Here is a 19,562-nt window from a genome sequence, read left to right as displayed (position 1 = left end):
TTAGAAGTCAGATTTACTTTTGTCCTAATTTGTCAGATTGGTGTTGTTTTTGCAAGACGCAAATAGAATCCTTTGGGCATCTCTTCCTTCATTGCAAGTTTAGTTCTGTAGTTTGGTCACACTTCTTCAAATCCCTGAATCTAAGCCGGTGCATGCCAGCCTCAGTTAGAGCTCTGTTAGAGGAGTGGCATATCCAGGGGCTGTCTAAGAAAGGAAAGTTATGCTGGACTTCCATTCCTCTGGCAGTTCTGTGGGCTGTATGGTCAGAAAGGAACAATAGGATTTTTGAGAAAAAATCTGCTACTGAAGTTGGTTTTGAGAAGTTGGATGTCTATACATACTGTTTTTAGAGATAGTACTTCTGATTATACTTTTTTGAGGATGGCCTTCTTTTGAGGTCCTTCATTTTGTACAGCTTCTCATTGTACACAGGACCTTTGTCATGGTTAAATGTCATATATATTTGCTTCAGATTAGGGTGTTCATAGTTAAAGATTGAGAAGGATGAGAGACAATGCTTTAGAACTGAGCTATTGTATGGGAGAGGTTCTTGTAATTATAAAAGAAGTCCATATGGATGTCGGAAAAACACCATGAAGGCATGAAGCCAATGTACAAGAATAAAAGTAGCACCGATTATCATGGGATCAAGTTTGAGAACCAGAAGAAACTTTCAAAGGAGGGTGCCAAGGTAAGGCATGAATTAGAGTATTTAAAAATCTTACCGGTTTTATGCCTATAAAACCTACTGAAGGTCTTCTTACTGGTATATGTTAATATGTTATTAACAAGATTATTGTGGAGGGCACATTGAAATGCTAGGGATATGAATATATGCTTTCCATCAAAAGATTTCAAGATAATGATGCTTACAAGAGAATATATTTGATGCAATTCTAGTAAAAGATTTCAAGATAATGTCAAGTGAACATATGTTCTTTTTCTGGTTTATTTTTTTAATGATATTTCTACGACTAAGTTTGGGAGTGCTTATTCGAATAAGAACTTATTTCTGGGCTGGGACTACACCAATAAGCACTAATTTGCGTTTGGGAAATTAGTGTTTATTCTCAGAATAAGCACTTATTTGAGAAGCTCAAATTTTGGGCTTTTTTAAGTACTTATTTCCTTTCTGACCTATCTTGGCCTGCCACATCATTTTGAAAATGCCTATACTGCCACAGTTTAAAATAAGTGTTTTTTCACCAAACACTCCTAAGCACTTATTAGACAGAACACTTATTCAGTAAGGACTTGTTTTCAAATAATAACTCCCAAACTTGGCCTAATAATCATGATAAAACATTTTTTTTTCATCCGTCTTGTGGTCTGTCTTGCTAGAGGACAACAATTTACAATCTGAAGAAATGGGTACCTTGGGGAAAAAAGGACTCTCTGTTAACGGGGGTCTTAGGAGGTGGACTGGATATAGACCTAACCTCCCGCATTTTAGCATGAAGTGGCTTTTATGTTAGACTCAACCCTGCTTTCCCATGTTTATCAGCCCAAGATTTTATCATAGAACCAAAAGGTGGCCCCAGAAATACTTAGGGTTCGTTTTGTTTGCAGGAATAGGGGTTTGGAATCGGAATCAAAATAGACTATTTCAATTCCAACTGTTTGGTTCGGCGGAATCGGAATCCCATCCTCATTCCTGCTGGAATGGCATTCCCCCATTTGAGGGAATGGCCATTCCCTGCCCCTTCCTTGGGAATGAAATCCCATTCCTTCTGATTTTAATTTCCATTCTCATTCCTGTCTGAACCAAATAGATTATGGGAATGGACCATTCCGATTCCGATTCTGGAGGGTTTTGATTCCGATTCCGACTACGAACCAAACGGACCCTTAGATTTCCTTACTATTGTTAGACTTAACTATTTTTATCCTTTTCCACTATAAATCATATTTTAGATTTTTATAAATTACATATGATCAATAAATTCCAATTGTGGTTGCTTTTTTTTATCAGGAAATCAGCGAGTTTCTTTTTTTATTTTTTTGTTCTTTTTGGTATGATGAGTTAAAATTCATGATCCATGGAATAAGTTCGGACTAGAAAGAAATATTCAACCAGTAAGGAAGAATAACTGGTCAGCAAATTTATTTCCCAGCTTCAATTCTCACATTGATATCTTCCATAGCAAAAAAAAAAAAAAAACAGTTTTGTATCATTTGATACATCACATTATAAATGGATTCTAGATGAATCACCTATTAAAGAAAACTAGACAACTAAGTAATTTGAGTTAAGCAGCTTAGGTGGCAAGCTCCAAGGGTTCCACAAGTTCACCATTCAATCTTCCTATTCATTGGGAGATTTGCAGCCCAATGCTCCACTCCTCCACCACCATGCAAAACAGTCCCGATGCCATGCATTTTAACTAGAAGAGTTCATATATACTCTAATTACTGTTTTAAGAAAACAACCACTTTTCCCATCAGGATCAAATGGGTCCGTCCATAATGTCATAAATCAAATAATAAAAATAAATAAAATACAAAAAAAAATGGTCATGTCTCTAATATTATAATAATTATGACAAATGAGAATTGTTATTGTTGAGGATGAAAATGATTAAAAACACAAAAATTCAATTGAATGATCATTGTTGAAGCCCATGCTCTTTTTTTGCAGGTAAACGGTTTGGGGGCTAAATGAAGTAATGAACCTACAAATCTGACTGGTTGATAAGTCAATCGGTAGATTCAACAATGGAATGGATTGAAAACATCGACTTCGACAATCAGAATCACTTAATTGGGATTTGGGAAAATGGTCCTATGTTTTACAGATAGCACAGCTAACATGGACGAGGGAACTGAAGACGTCGGCAATTCAGAATTTCAGAGAGGGATGGTATTTGACCCTGGAGGCGGAGGAGCATATTACTTATTAGGCCGCCCAAATGATCCGTTCAACATTTTTTTTTTTTGCTTTGATATGGTCCTATACACGGTGGGTAGAGAGTGGATAGGAAAAGTGAGTAGGAAATCCCGAGTGCACAAAGGAAATGTGATCTAGGCCAGTCATGCGTGTAAGAGGCATTTTTTATGGGACCCATTGAATAAAAAATGTTTCACCTACGTGCATACGTATTATGAGAACAGGTTATCGTTCTCCTAGAGCATATACATCAATGGAATATTAACTTATTTATAATAAAAATCTAAGGCTGTAACGTGCAATACATAAGTGCTAAAGGCTCTTTTTGTTCGAAGAGCAAATTTGAACTGCATGAAAACTTTTTATCTAGTTTAGATTCGCATAAAGTGGAGATCACATCAATTTACTTTCTATTTTATTCCTCCCCAGCAAAAAAAGCTTCCATCTCCTCGATTCTTTTTCATATAAAAAAAAAAGTAGGGATCACACCAATTTATTTCCAATTTTACTCCTTGGAAAGCTCATTTATGAGAGGCTTCTTCTGCAGTGGTGTCAATGCATTGGAGTGCAAATGGGCCAAGTATAAATTCTGGTTTACTTCCGCATCAGGTGACTGTTTTTGTCTGTTGCGAGTAAAATGAGAAGTAAATGATGTTATCCCCAGTTTATAACTTTATGTGAAAGAAAAAAAAAAAGAAAAAGGCAACAAGAAGTTTGTTTTTGAGGAGTAAAAGAGGAAGTAAAAATAATTCCACCTTGTATGAGATATAAGGTAGGAGATAAACAAAAAGTTTGCATTGCTAATGAGTACAAATGAGCTAAAAAGTACAATTTTTGCATCTGATAGAAACAAATGGTTGCAAATATGAACTAGGGGTGATCACGGGCCGGGTCAGGCTGGGCTCAGCACTTATAAGGGTTATAGATCAAGCCCAGTTTCCTGACCTATGAGTTTTATTTATTTATGAAGGAAATCCAGGTCCTTCAGGGACTGACAGTGTTTTCAGGAATGATGAAGAGAAAGTTATTGCTCTCTACTCTCCAATTGGGGTGGGTGACTTGTTAAGGGCTGAAATGTTGGCTGGATATCAATAAGCTGTCAATTGAAAGGGATTCAAAAGGAAGAGGAGACTGGACGGTAGGACTATATTTATGAGAAAAGAAGAATTCTGTAGCTTTTACAAGGAACAGAAGTGAGTTTTCAATGAGTGAAAAGAGATGATAACTCTTTCGCTGAAACTTTGGCTAAACAAGGGGTGTGAAAAAACCGGTTGTTTTGGGCATTGTTGTATTCCCCATCCAGTTTGGGAGAGCTAAGAGAGTTTAGCTCCCTTCTTCATCTATGTACCTCTTTCTGTTTTATTGATCTTAATGTATCTGATATAAAAAAAAATGTATTTATTTTTGAAATATTAAACATATGTGATATATCCATAAAATTTATATTCTACATTATATAACATATTATCAAGGTTTTTAAAATTGACCCGGATAACAAACCAGTTAGGGGTTCGGTTCCCGTGTCGAATGGTACAATTGTTTGAACCGAATAATCGGCCCGTTCTGACAAAAAATTAAAATTAAAAGTGGTCAAAATCTTTGAATGGTTCAACCACTTGGGTCAGTGATTTATTGACCAAATCAACATTTTTTAGCAAAAATCCAGTTTTGATGAAAAACAGAATCGATCACCTAACTGGTTCCTGGTTGTTCCAGTCCGACAGTCCGGTCCGATCCGGTTTTGAAAACCATGCATATTATATATAGGACAGGATGGACCAGACGCTGAATTTCTGGGCCATGTCTGAAAATGATCACTAATCTATGTGAACCAAGTGCAAAATTTGCATCCGATTCTTATTTGCACCGAAAACAAACTGAGCTAAAGAAAAGTAAAGGAGAATGGCCGCATGACACTCTGAAGATCTTTCCCTAAATAAATAAGAGACGTATTATGATACCTGAAAGGCATGATAGCTGAAAATCTTTTTCAGATAACCATTCAACAGGTATCATACCTTTTCGGCATCATAGATATTGCCATAATGCCATTACACATACACATGAAGACAAGTCTACAGGAGAAGATCACTTACAGAATTTTAGTTGGATTTGTATCTAGGCTAAGACCAAGAGATCCCAAAAGTGGGACCAGTTAAATGCTGGGTGGGTCATTCTTGCATGTGCACTACGTGACAATAAGGTGTTCAGTGGACCATGATAATGGTATCATGTCCACCTGATAAACAGAGACGCCTGCTATTTTCCTCTTTTTCTTAATAAATTTGCATGAAATAATCAGATCCAGATCACATCATAGAAGTTCAGACACCTGCTATTTTCCTCATTTTCCTTTTCCTTTTAGAAAGAGTAATCTGATAAACTACAAGTTATGCTTATAAATTAGAGGATCAAAAAAAAAATTGTAGTATCAGCAATAAACAAATAAACAAAGTGAATTAAAAGTTCTCTTTCGGAGTAAGATGCATGTAAACTAAATATCATTTGCTTTGCTTTTCTCAAAAGTAATAAGATGCAAACAAAAAGAAACCAGAAACTCTTAAATAATTTTTCTCTTGATCTTCCTCTCTTTTTATTCCTGTTGGTTCCCATTCTAATCTGAAAGGGAGAAATAGAAAGACCAAGGAAAACAAACTTTTTATGGTTGTATAAATGAAAGCACGACAAGCCAGTGGAGCTCTGGGAATTCAGAACCAGATTAAGACAGGAGCCCGATCTTCATATTTATAGAGATTTAAAGCTCTGTTTGACAAAACTTGCAAGTTATCTCTCAACAATACAACTAGGATATGTTGATTCTTGTATTTCAGAAACTAACTTTAAGATTAAGATTGGGTAAGATCATCAACTATATACGGCTTTAGTTCTAAACCAAGAATAATTCTTCTGAAGCAATATAGACAGTATGTGATTAAACAACACGAGATCAAAAGGGAGTCATATAATAAAGAAGTAAACAAGTGATATTGCTTACCATTGCAGAGCTAGATTCTGACAGTTCAGCTTCGGTTGTCATTGTTGATGCAGTTGGACTGCTTCAGATCAAGGTGAGATGGTCTGGACTCTCAACGACTTTCCTTTGATAGTGATGAACTCCAGAAGTAAGCTTAATGTGTAGGATTCTTCATATCCCTGGTTGTGCTGAAAAATCCTTGAAGCTATACTGGGGTGAACTCTAAAGTAGGCAGAAGTGACAAAATGCCACTTGTTATATAACCAACATTCTGAGTATTGGCCAGATAAGCAATGGTCATCCTATTCATGGATCATTTGCTCCTGTGGTTTGATACAAATTTCCTTGGAATTTTCAAATTACAAATAGGAAGAAATAGACATAGCAATTATTATTGGGAAAAAAATTTCTTCTTGTTTTCCCTTTGGCTGTAAAAGAAGGTTATTGACAATTACATATGGAACAACTTTTTGTCAGGAGGCCATCTAAAGCTCTGGCTTGTTGGGCCCTTTCCAGGATAAAAAAAAAATGGAAGTTTTACTTTGGACATTGTTGACAATTCAATCTCCCCCTGGCAAAATACAACATCGTCCTTGACTGCTATTAGAATATCTAGACGCCCAGGAACCGAAAGACACCTTAATTATTTTTTCAGTAGCGTTTTTTTTTTTCTCTGATAGATATTTGTTCAGTGATTAGTCTCCTGATGTAAAACTTGCTTATCTTTCAAAAGTGGGTATATTTATATGAAAATTTCAGGGTTTTTTTTTTCCAATGCATGGGTGTATCTGTCTTTCTAGTTTCTTGGGTAGGATTATATTTAATTTGTTTTGGTGTCCAATTATTAATATTAATGCCCATTCTATATTACTGTGAAAGTATTAATAGTTAAGTATGATATATGAATTAGCTTTAAATAAATGAAATAAATCAAGAGGAAAATGTCAAAAAAAAACAATCAGGAATATGTTGAAAGGATTCAAGTTTTGTTAGTTTCTAATGAATTCAGGCCAAGTGTATGTATATTCTTGGATGACAATAATGACTTGGTGATGACATTGATATTCAACGAATTGGATGCTAAAGGCATCTAATATCAGTCCATTTCGAGAGTCTCAGCCTGCTAAAAATATTTTTTAACATATATCAACTGTGGCCACTGCAAGGAATAAATGGTCCCATGAACCCAGGAACTTCCTCCATTAATTTAAAACTAAACAGGTGCACCACAACCAAAGTTGATGTTATGGGTCCAATAAAGTTTTGAAGATTTCCCCTTGTTTTGAAACAATAAAGAGAATCTAGAATGAATGGGTTTTACTTGTTTCCTCATATTTCCTTTAATTTTATTCATTTTCTGATCGACTAGTATAATTAAAGAATGATTCATCAAACTTCCAGATTAGACCAGTTTTTCTTTTTCTCCCTTTGATCATACCAAATCAAAACTCTGTTTTCATTAGTTGCAGTTAAGTTTTGATTTTCAATCTGTGGACTATACTGAACGAGGATAGGTTTAATTTGGTTTTATATTTCCTCCAACTGGTGGGTGGGGTGAGGGGGTTCTGGGAAAGCTTAGCTGGCGATCCCAGATATGTCCACATTTGCCACCTCACCGTTTGTGTGCCAATTTTGACACCAATTAATAACTCTTTGTCAAGTTGCTGGTGGGAAATAAATATTTTCCGCACGCCGTGACTCACCAGAATGAACCGCTGAGACGAACAACAGGACTGTACATATCACCAGTCCAGGGAGGATCACTGATCAGATGGGTGGTCTGGTTCATGGTTGCCAAATTCTCTAGACCTTCCTATGAAGTATGAACTATGAATTGATTCACCATTAACTAACTCATGATTCATTAAGTACTAACAGATAAGAAACTCTGGTCTGGATTTTGCAGTGTAAATTACAAGTGAAGAATATTCTAGGCGGTCCGTCAGAAAAAAAAAAAAAAAAAAAAAAAAAAAACTTTTGTTTTCCCTTTCAAATCAGCATTTCCAAAAAAGGTGATGAAGTCGTAGAACTTTAGACATGCAGAAGAATATGGAAAGAGAATTGTTTTGTCTTTATAAGATATGAGTTATTCCATTAAACTGTGATTATTATTCTGGTTGCCATCTTTTCCTTTATCAAATCTCTCTCTCTCTCTGAGCCCTTTATCAAATGCCAGTCACATGGCCTTTACCCTCAATAATTAAACTGTAGAATCTAAGTTAAGGCTACTATTAAACCAGTACATGTGTTGATGCATAGAAGCTGTTGGATGACCCCATCACATCACCACATCCTTGGATCAATTGCTTCGGTTGCAAAATTCAAATCAAAGGTTTTATACTTTTATATTGGTAGAAAATTCAAATCAAAGGTTGGTTTTAGTGTTTTTTAGAGGAAAATGGAGTACATAGTTGTGGCTAAAAACGAAATATTTTTCATATCAACAAGCATAAAATAGAGTTGAACTTTTCTATTCTAATTTTATAGTGCATAATGAAACAAATTGAAAGAAAGTATTGCAGAGCTGGCTAGCTATGTGGCTAGGACAGACATGAGGCATGGATGGGTGGCAAAATGGAACAAATTGAAAGAGAAGAAAAATAGAAAATAAAATCGCCGACCAAAATAATTTGGTCTTGTCCTCCTTCGCCGCCCCTTACGTGGTGATGAAATGACCCACCCCCACCCCCACCCCTCACTTAGTTCCAATTTCCATGTTGGTTTTTTATTCAGAAATTATTCTTTACGTATTATAATCGGAAAAGGAGGCTCACCTTCTCTTTCCTATCCTTACCATTAATTATTGTTCTCCTTTTTTCTTATCTAATTAATTAATTTATTAAAAATAGCTAAGATAGACCAGACATTGCCACTTTACATTGTAGGTGGTACTCTTATTCTTCTTCTTTATATGTTTTCAGTTTAGAATGACTAAAATACCCAAATGGAATGAACGATTTGCCTTTCATACCTATTGGTGCTGCTGGGATTCTATCTTAGGGTCCATTTGGTTTGTAATGGAATTGGAATAATTCATTCTCAAAGTCTGTTTGATTCAGATAAGAATGAGAATAAAAATGGGAGTCAGTAGAAATAAGATTTCATTCCCAAAGGAGAAGCATAGAATAGGCCATTCCCTTGAATGGAAGAATACCATTCCAGCAAGAATAAGAATAGGATTCCAATTATGCCCAATCAAACAGTTGGAACAGGAATAGCTCATTTTGATTCCAATTTCATACCTCTATTCCCATGAACCAAACAGGGCCTTAATTGTTTATTTTCTTAAGAATTGTTTAAAGATAAGTCACAAAAATTATGGTTGATGGCCGGGAGAAATGTACAAAATATGGATTTGGGTGGTGGCCGCCTGCGCCTGGCAGATGGGAGAAGGTTTTAGTTTTTTGTTTGTCTACTTAGAGAAGGTTAGTATCTAAGTTTTGATAAACCAAACAACCGCTTATATAATGTGAATTGTGAGGTCATAGATCATAATGGGTATTTTAACATGTTTTATAATATGCCCATAGATCAATCTCCTAAAACAAAACAAAGGTATGTAGAGATGATAATCTTGATTAATAGTTGGTTCTTCATGAGTTGTTTATAGTACTGACTACTGAGCACCAGCAGGGACCCATGTGGAAAATCATGTAAGACAAACAGAAAAAGATCGTTGTCGTCCAAATTAAAGCTAGGGTTCCTAGTCAAGACTGATAAAGACAACACCACTCCATGATGCGTCTCACGGCCGGCCGGCGTGGCTATTCGTCCTCTCCCTTTCTTCTTTGCCGGTGTCCTCTTGGGGCGGTAAATGATAGCGCTGCACCGGCACCGCCCATCTGCCCAACCGATCCCACCGGCCTTGTGGGTTGTGTGGGGATTGAGGCCGATGTGGTGAGACCATGCTAGAGCGAGAAATGATCATGTTGGATATAGAAGATGAAGTGCAATATTTGAATACGACTGAAGTAACTGGGCATGGAATCTTTATGTACGAGTGCACGCAGTTCAAATTGTACGTCTTGTTTAATTATGCTTGCTTATCTCTATCTCTAGCAATAACCAAGGGGGTCCTCCCTCATATATAGGCAGTCGTCATAGAGATACCTTCTTCTTCTTTAGTGTCGTCGTCTCTCTCTGAGACTGAGACTGAGAGTCCCTTCATCCCTTGCTAGCTAGTGTTTTACCTGAGATAACAGAATTCGATCGAGTTCATTCAAAAGTCTAAGATTAGGACCACAGGCTTACCTTTCAAGTTAACTACTCCCACTCCACTTCCCACAACGACTATACGTTGAACCGTTGGTTGGACCAAGATAACCTCTCTCTCTCTCAACACAAGATTGTCTAAGATTGTCTAATGGAATTAGAATAGATAGAGTTCCTGCATTAGGTCACGTCTAGGTGGTACTCAGAATTCAGTACTGCTAATGTTTCTTGCACATGTTCTTTGCTAGGTGGGGCCCGGATTGCCTACCCAACTTCAACCCTCCATTCTACTAACCCTATTATAAATAAGATCATTGGAAGTTGAGTCTTGTTCAATAACTGTAGGAAGATATTGATAGGGGTGCAAATGGATCGGATCATCAGACATTTGATCCTATTTGGTGGAAATAGGATCACCCCAATTTTCGGATCGGATTTGGATTATCTCTTTTGGATCTGAAAAGATTCGATGTAATGTGTTATATATTTATAAATATAAATATAATATATATATGCTATTTATTTATTTATTTATAAATTTGTTATATTATTTTTTTCTTTTATAAAAAACATGTATGTATATGATGAAAATAATTAAAAAATATTTGTATTTTTTTTTTGTTTTTTCTTTATTTAAATTCATATATTTTGTTTTTTTCTTTAAATAATTTATTAATTAAAAAAAAAAAAAACAAGTTGGGCCAAATCAGATTTGAAGAACCGATAGTATTCGGATTCAGATGGAGTCCTATCAGATTTGATTAGATTTTTGGATCAGATCTAATCCGACATAAACAATGTCAGACCGTACTCGAATATACCCTTATTCGAATCCAATCCAATCCGTTCCTAGAAGCCCCTTAAAACATTTTTCCTAAAGCTATGTTAAGGAAGAAAAACATGTATAAACCTTGTATAGGTTTCCCTGTCTTTCCTTCATTTTCCCTACCTTTTTGTAATTGATAAAATAATATTTTTGAATTGCAGGTCCAAGATTTAAGTTTAAGAATCCATTCTAATACTAATATTTTTGAATTGCGGATGATAAATAACCTTCGCCCTAAAGAATCCATTCTAATACTAAATGTAACATTTTACGCTTTTGACACTAATAAATTCAATTTGTCCTTTAACTCTAAACAGATTCAACTGATTTCTTTATAACCTATTTGTTTCTATAGTTACCGATGGCAACTTAATTAGTGTCAATGCATATAGCTAGAGATGATGAACATCACAAACAGGATACCAATGGATGCATCAAAAATTATTTTCAGAAATTCATCCGACTTTGAAATATTCATTGATTATGGTCAAAGAGTTTATTTGTACATAAGGCTCAGTTTGAAAGGAGTACAACTACATATACAAAACAATAGAAAATACAGTGTTTTGCATTTTCGAATTTGTATTTGTACTCCTTCCAAACTGAGCTTAAGGGAGATTGTTTTCAATCCCTAACCGGAGATGGTTATCTAATAAGAGAGAAATGAAAATTGGGCATGGAGATATACTTCTTGCTTTGGTGAACACAATAAGCTCCGAAGACAATGGGCACAGTAGGTTTCTGTGAACTAGTAGAGAGGAGATAGGGGAAAGGAACTAAGAGTAGATTTTGTGCACAAAAGAAATTTGGGCTCAGTTTGGAAGGAGTACAAATACAAATTTGCAGAGTGCAAAACATTGTATTTTGTATGTATTTGCACAGTACATATTTGTATTTGTACTCCTATATAACTGAGTCATAATGTTTTCTAGAAAAAAGTGTCTAATGGAGGGGCTTAACACCTTGTGACTCTTAGGCCATGTTTCAGAGTGCTTAAAAATAAGTGCTTATTTGGGCCAGGACTACACCATTAAGCACTTATTAGTGTTTGAAAAATAAGCCCAAAATAAGTGCTTATTTTAAAAATAAGGACTTATTTTTAAGCCAAATTTCCAGCTTTTTTTAAGTTTTTATACAATAAGTACTTATTCAATTTTTTTTTCTCTTTCAAAATTACCCCTAGTTGAATTTTATAAAAGTACTTTCATAAAAGTACTTTTATAAAAGTATTTCTGTAAGCACTTTTATAAAAGCACTTCCATAAAAGTGTTTTCATAAAAGTACTTTTGTAAAAGTATTTTGATTAAAGTGGTTTTATAAACTATTTTTGTAAAAGTGCTTTTACAAAAATTTGAAAGAAAATGAGGGACAAAATAGTCACAAATGCTTAGTTAAGTGTTTTTTAGAGAAAAAGACTACCAAATGCCCAATATGAAATAAGTGCTTATCTTTTAAAAGAAGCACTTGAAAAAGTTGGGTGCCAAATGCAAGTAAGTGCTTATCCGAATAAGCGCTTGTTTTTAAGCACTTATTTTTGACATAAACACTCCCAAACATGGCCTTAAACACAAGGCTGATGGTCTTATTCAATTGGGTTTGTAGAATGGACAGTAGAAGCAAGTTGGTAGAAAATCCAAACCCGATATGGGTATGGACCCTGGTCCCTTTAGAGCAAGTTTTGCTCTCTTTCTGGAAAAGAAAAAGAAAGTTTTAAAATGGGATCCCTTTAGAACTTCATATAATCAATAATCAATAATAGGAGAAGAATAAAATCGTTTAAACCCAAGAGAATGTATGAAATCTTAAATGTGTTTTCTTTATGCTTTTCTCAAATAAACATCGATTTTTAGTGATTATACCTGTTTATGGGTTGCCATGTTTGGGTTGGGCTTTGCCTCTTTATTAACAGAAAATGTTCATGTCTGAGCTAGAGCCTAGCCTGACCATTGGCTCTAGATCTTAAGCCCAAGCTCGGCCCTTATGTAAAGCTCAAAGTTCAGTCTAGATATAAAAACTCCTACCTATGGTGTAATTTAATAAACTAATATTATATTAATTAGATAATAATTTAATAAACCGATAAATTAATTTCTACTATCCAAATTGTAAATTGATATTGGTTATAATTTAATAAGCTAAATTATATTATATACTATTTATATATAATTTATTATATGTAATAATATTGGGTGGGCTTATTTGAGAATGTTTAAGCCCAAGCCCATGGGCCTAAAATTTTGTCCAAGCCCAACAAAGAATGGGTCAGGCTGGGCTAACACATCGGGGTACCGGGCCCATGAACAGGTCAAATAATGATGTCAATGGTTCAGGTTGGGACTGGACTGACAGCCATGCCCTTATCCTGTAATTTATACTTGAAAATAACTTTTATGATATAACTTTTAAGTCATTTTATTTATAATATAGAATATCAAATTTATTTTCAATGTATTTTTCTTAATAGCGGCACCTAAAATTCTGATAATTTTTTTGTTCACTTAATCAATCGTATTTGATATCGAAATACAATCCTAGTCCAATCAATAAGATTCGATGAATTTGGATCTAGGCATATCCTCTTCACTTTATCAATCATTGCAAGTCTTGATTATTCCTACACTTTGTTTCTAAATTCTAATTCCGTTATTTTGTGAAAACCACTTTCTGCTAAGAAAGTAAGAATATCCAAATACTTTGTTGTTTATGTAAGAATATCCATTAATCAATCCTGCATAAAGTTGCCATGGAGACTGAAGCTCCTGTTCTCATGGAAGGTATTCCAAAGTAGAAAGAACCAACATCCCAAATTAAAAGGGGGTCACCATCCTTTGCCATAGGAATCGTGGAGGTGGTGAATGTGGCAAAACTATAGAGGCTTGGTTATTGTTAGCTAAGCTACCACTCCTAAAGTTTTCAAGATATTCGGCTATATGGTTCTCTTGCCATGGGTTGAACAATGCAGAAAGCAGTTTTGGTAATAAAGCTAACTGGGAGAGGGGAGAAAAGCAAAAAAGTGAAAAATGAGAATGGAATAGATTCTTCTTCAATGAAAAAAAAAATTAAAAAAATAGATAGATTATAATTATGTAATGTAACCCTCATTGTGGTTCTTCTAATTAATTAGATTTATCATTAATATCCAGTCGAGCTTATAATTCTTTTAGTGATATTTCCACTCTCTTCAGTTACTGGACATGGACATAAGCTGACAAATCTTCTCTTTTAGGTCCTGTTGGAAGTATCATAAATGATATGGGGTTAACCAAGATAATCCCTCTTTTTGTAATGCCAAACTAAAGGCTCTAAAGCATCTGGTTTTCCCCAAATAAATGAATAACAAAGCACCTTAAATAAAGCAAAAGTTCAAAAGTTGGAATTTCCAAGTTGCAAATTGTAATGCTTTGTGAAGCAATCTCTTTTTTTTTCTTTTTCTCTTTTGTTTTTCATTGATTCAAACAGGTCGTTGGTAAGCTTGGATTGAACCTGTGACAAAGAATGTGTTACTTTGCCTTAAACTTTGTTGACTGATCCCACACATCATTGTTATTCCCCAATTGCATCTACCACTCATTTGGCTGAATCGGTTGATGAAATAAAATGCCCAACATGGACCCCTCCTGGAGTTAAAATCCGGGTTGAAAACTGAAAAGTACCCTACCTAGGTGGGGGAAAGAAAAACATCAAACAGATTAAGTGTGCCCTCAATATAATCACTTAGGAGGCTAAGATGGGTTGATGGTTTGGAAACCTGGATTTAAGCTGCTTCTACACTAGCGAATGCAAACCCAGAGAAAGAGATCAGAGGGGCATATAGACTGGGCCACTTTGTCAAGACTTGTAGTGTCTGCAGAGTGCAAATCGACATTCTTCAATTCATTTCCTATTGTTGGTGGAACCTACTTGGCTGGCTTGCAGAGTTGCTGCAATATTTTAGTTGTTTAATGAAGGATTTTCTCTAAGCAAAACCAAGTTCCAGAGACTGACTGGTCACGCCATGATATCTGGTCCACTTAGAGGGAGAGAGATTGAATACCTTGGGCCCATATTGTTTCATGTAGAGGTTACTAACAGCCCTCAAAAAGAAAAATAGTAGAGACACTTTAGAACTACTCTGCTCGAGTGGCTTCACAGTCAGCAGTCAGCACTTCACTTCACCAATTATATGGATGCATTGTTTATATGATTTGTCGTTTAAAGATTAAAAAGAAAATAAAAAGAAGAATATTAAATATTGCATTATACAGGCCCCAGTAATTGACTGTTTGTCCCTTTCAATGAGGTTCACACTTCACATTTGGAATCAAATCTTGAAAGGAACACAGTATCACCATTAACGACATCAAAATCAAATCCGTTTATATATGATAGTACATGATAATAGTAATGATGTGTACTGTGTTTAGATTGATTAAAGGTTGGCCACTGCAATGCAATTCTGTTTCGAAAAACAGAAGAAACTGATTAACTTCATTGGCTAATTTGGTGAACCAACCAGTCTAAAACTACCATGTCATCTAAGAGGAAAACATAGCTGGACCAGGTTTCGCAAAGCTTTTGTTAATTTCCTCTTCTGTGGAGACAAGAAATAATCAAATCCACTAGGGAAAAAATGAAAAGGAATATTCTTCCCAAATGGGTCATCTAAATCTCTATCACAAAATCCCATCTTTTAAGCCACATGGATGGGTGACGTGGCTAATCTGGGCTTTGCAATTGGTCAGACAATATTCTAGATTCCAGCTTCCAAGTTCTTGGCATGGTTTTTTTCTCTTCAATTCGATGGAAGAACAACGGGTGAAAAGGCTTCTCTTTTTCACAAGGGAAGGGAGGGGACTAGTAGTCTAGTACTGATGAGCTAAAGCTTTCCTCCACAATCCACATGAGAATTTAGAATTTGGTGTGAAGAACAAATGAATCCTTTTGGGTCTCCACCTCTAGATTGCCCGGGATATACTTTCCACCTTGTCTTCCTTTATACTTGAGGAGTTCCCTTCTAGTTATTCTTACCCCTTTTCTCTTAAATTCTGGGCATAATCCTGTAGGGCCGCCCATAGAGTGAAATTTGCCACCTAAGGTGTAAGGAGTAGGAAACTTGTAGGGGCCCCACCACCAAAGTTGGCCATTGGATCCTCCATGCTGGAGCCTGGAGCCTTGATGATTGTCACAATGACAGAGAAAAAAAGCTGCTCTTTCCTATCATTCCTACTGAGACTCTTTGGCCCCTGTTTAGTGTATTCTACACTTGCCAGCTAGCAGAGGACGGAACAGATGGACGAGAATGGAAATAAATTGCCAATGCGAGTAGAAATTCGGAAAGCAAACGTGAAAAAGAGGGAAGGAGAGCCGTTAATATAACCGTGCCACAAAAATTTGGCGCCAAAACTCAAGTCAATTGCGTCTGCTGCCCGCGGTCAGACAGCAAATTTCACGGGCAGCTTCGCCACACCTCTCTTTCTTTTTTGGTTCTTTACTTCTTAACTCTCACAATCTTCACTTGTTCTTATTGTTTATTGGCTTCGGCTTCTTTGCTTAGGTCACGGGTTTCCTCGGGTTCTCCTCTCTGCCTCTTATTCTCTGCTCCTCAGCCGATATATATATACCTCTCTCCCCTTCTCTGCGTCCTCTCTTACTCTTTCTCACAGAGTCCAGCTTCTTAAAAGAGTAAGTAACAGAGGGATAAAGGAAGGCCTTTTGTTTCTTCCCTTTCTTCTACTTCTCGGGCTAAGTTCCTGTTGCTGATTTCTCTGGTTTTTCTGATAAAACCCGTATATTTCTTTTCACTTGGGAGTGCTCTGTACCTCTTGTTTTATTTGGCTCAGTCGAATAGAAGAAGAGTACTTGCTCCGAGTCTGAGGTTTCTTTCTTGTTTCTTGTTTTGTTTTTTCGGTCCAAGGCATCCGTCTTTCTCTAATCGAAGATGGGGTTTCCCGAGAAACCACAAGTAGATGGAGAATCAGAAGGAAAGAAATGGGTCATCGCTGGAATTTCGTTGCGAAGTCCTTTGAGATCAATAAGTACGAACCCGAAGGAGGATGGCGATAACGACGATGAGGAATGTTCGACTACTCCCACGGCCTCAGAAGCGAGGATACCAGAGAGGTTGCCGTGCCCGCCGGCTCCAAGGAAGCGTAGGCCTTCTTCAAAGTGTCATATTAACGGCGTTAGGGAGTTCTTCACTCCTCCAGACCTAGAAACTGTATTTATACGCCTTGCCCAGAGAGCCAAGTGAGTCTCGTTGGATGGGGAAGAGAAGTTCGACCGACCTTATTGCTGTTCTTTTTTTCTTTTTGTTTTTCTTTCTCTCTATCTCCTCTATGTTCTTTGTGATAGAGAGGAGAGCTGATGTACAAAAGCTATAACATATGAAATGGCTTTAGTTTTGGCTCATGAGTTTCTAAGGCAGACTGTATATCTGAGTTCCCTAGGACCAATAGGCCAAACATAGTGTAAAGCTGCAGACTCTATGGAGTAGCACCATTAGCAAAACTAAGTTTGATTGTGTATGATACAACGGAGTTTTGTAGCATACTAGCATTTGCCTGATGTCTTTGAAGATTAATTAGCATACTAGAATTTCCTTTAAGCCTCTCTCTCTCTCTCTCTCTCTCTCTCTCTCTCTCTCTCTGTATCAAATACCAATTGATAGACTGTCCTACCCCAAGAAAAACCTCTCTAGAGAGAGACTAGCTAGAGAGGAAATAGGGAATGCATATGCAAGTCAATATTCATCTGAGATTCTAACCTAGATGGCCAAAAGTTTGCATAGATTATGGAAAAGTAAATCTTTTTTCATGGCTGAGGTGCTCAACTGATGTTTCAAATCTAATTGACTATGACTGAGACAAATCCTATACCGTGTGAAGACCCAGTACCTTTTATGCTCTGGCCTACCCTCAGCCGTATGTCCCACACTCACATGTGTGGCCCACCCACATGATGACATACACTACACCCTCCGACTCCATTGCATGGGAAGGTTCTTTGTGCAATGCTTGTGCGATAATAAAAGACAAACGCATATGGAGTAATGGATTAGAATCCTATGCCAGTGATTGTATGGTACTCTTTCAAGCTTTTAGTTGTATTACACCGCTTGACCAAAATGATTTTGTTTTCCCCTTGCCCTTTTTCTAAAGCTAAAATGGTTTAGTTCTGGTTAGATTAGATTGTGATGTATTCAGCGCCCATTTGTTTATAATGGAGTAGACAGGATAAATATTTTGCATGTTCATTGTTCAATCAAGGATTTTTCTTTCATTTTTTATATTAATTTGTTCTTAAAAGGTGACAAGGGGAAGTTCACCTAATCCAGGGCTTTCTCTCTATCTATAATAAAGAAATAAACAAAGATTTGTAGGGAAGAGCATGTTCAGAACAGTTTTGATAACCATAATTAACCAAGTAGTGATTAATTTAATAATTTGTGATTTGCTCTTACGTGAAACTGAAACTCTTCTTTTTAAAAGGTGGAAGTATACAGGAGAGGAGAGTCAGGAGTCTATCAAAATTCAAAAACACAGGAAGGAAGAGGCAAGAGGCAAGGATACAATAATCCAGGGAGTCTGCATCTATCTAAAGCTTTGACATGCACTGGGTTTTCTCAAGAGAAAACCTTAACCTTCAGTCTATACTCTACACCATTAGCATTAGGGAATGAAGAAGGAAACTGTTGGGTGAAATTCCTGTACAATTAACGGTGTAGGCTGAAGGTTCTTTACTGTTTTGGTCCACTGGCAATTACAACACAAACTTGTGTTGGTTAACTGTTGGTTAACTGTCCTCACATTCAATGCTTGTCACCTATGTTTCAGCACCATCTTCAAGTACCAGTGGGGAAAGAAGGAAATCAGTATAAGGGCTCTCGTTTCTGATAAGGCGATTTCTTCTGATCTGAGGTGACAAGTTACGATATCATGTTCATTGAATTGATAATTGAACAGTCATCAGTTAAATAGATAGATAGATAGGAATGCACGGTTCTGTTATTTCCTTCCAATTTCTCTGTGTATGGGAAATCTTTGTAGCTAACCCCACACACTGGGGGTGGTGGTGGTGGTTACTTTTATTGTTCCTGGGACCAGAGCACTAAAATAAATGTGAAAGGAGAGTTGAGTATATTTGTACTAGTAACGCTGGTCGGCTCTCAAGTACTTCTTTATATTGGTCAAGACTCGAGAGATAATGTACAATGCCACATCATTGCGTTCGTCAGCTTCCACGACTTTCTCCTTGTAATCAAGCTCAGTTCGGGAAGAGTGCAAATACAAGATTTTGCACTGATTAACCAACTATATTTGTGTTTGCACTCTTCCCAAACTGAGCCCAGAAAGCAAGAAATAAAGCAAGAGATTGATGCATACACATGTTTACCCTAATTTCATATAACATTTGCAACGTTTTCATCAACGCCTTGTTGGAGGCTCAAAAAACGAATAGAAGAGGGGAGGAGTGTTTGTTGGGTTGGATGTATATATATATATATATATATAACTTTCAAGTATTTTAGCCTATGGTAGAGACTTGAGACAAGCAATATTCATCAGTAATAAATTAAGGCTCCTATGAGTATGAAAAGCATGACACATGGGTGTGTCCAGAGTCCAGAGAGGGGACATGACTTCCAAGTTAACTAACCAGGCACATGGAGAAGGGTGGGGGAACTG

The 19,562-nt window shown here is 36.5% G+C and overlaps 2 protein-coding genes across 17 annotated transcripts in view; one reads left to right on the top strand and one right to left on the bottom strand.

Annotated features, from left to right (window-relative positions):
* The window catches only part of LOC148853789 (uncharacterized), a 47,720-nt gene extending 41,634 nt beyond the window's left edge, over nucleotides 1-6,086 (bottom strand). For 15 of the 16 annotated variants that reach the window (XM_088982873.1, XM_088982859.1, XM_088982869.1 and 12 more), the window contains exon 1: nucleotides 5,883-6,068. In XM_088982873.1, coding sequence (XP_088838999.1) covers nucleotides 5,883-5,924 — 42 coding nt within the window. In that variant the 5' untranslated portion in view covers nucleotides 5,925-6,068. Of the gene's footprint in view, nucleotides 1-5,882 lie in introns of all 16 variants that reach the window. The other variant, XM_088982868.1, reaches the window with a different exon arrangement.
* Nucleotides 6,087-16,399: 10,313 nt separating this feature from the next.
* On the top strand, nucleotides 16,400-17,286 carry LOC148853788 (cyclin-dependent kinase inhibitor SMR3-like protein). Its single transcript, XM_088986157.1, has one exon. It carries the CDS (start codon nucleotides 16,817-16,819, stop codon nucleotides 17,126-17,128), a length of 312 nt encoding a protein of 103 aa, XP_088842283.1. The 5' UTR covers nucleotides 16,400-16,816; the 3' UTR covers nucleotides 17,129-17,286.
* Nucleotides 17,287-19,562: the final 2,276 nt, after the last annotated feature.

Source organism: Nelumbo lutea, chromosome 4 (genome assembly GCF_056320005.1).
Source record: "Nelumbo lutea isolate HS-2025 chromosome 4, American lotus-T2T, whole genome shotgun sequence".
NCBI classification, from domain to species: Eukaryota; Viridiplantae; Streptophyta; class Magnoliopsida; order Proteales; family Nelumbonaceae; genus Nelumbo; species Nelumbo lutea.
Note: the sequence above shows the minus strand (reverse complement) of the source record. Positions and strands in the feature narration are given on the sequence as shown.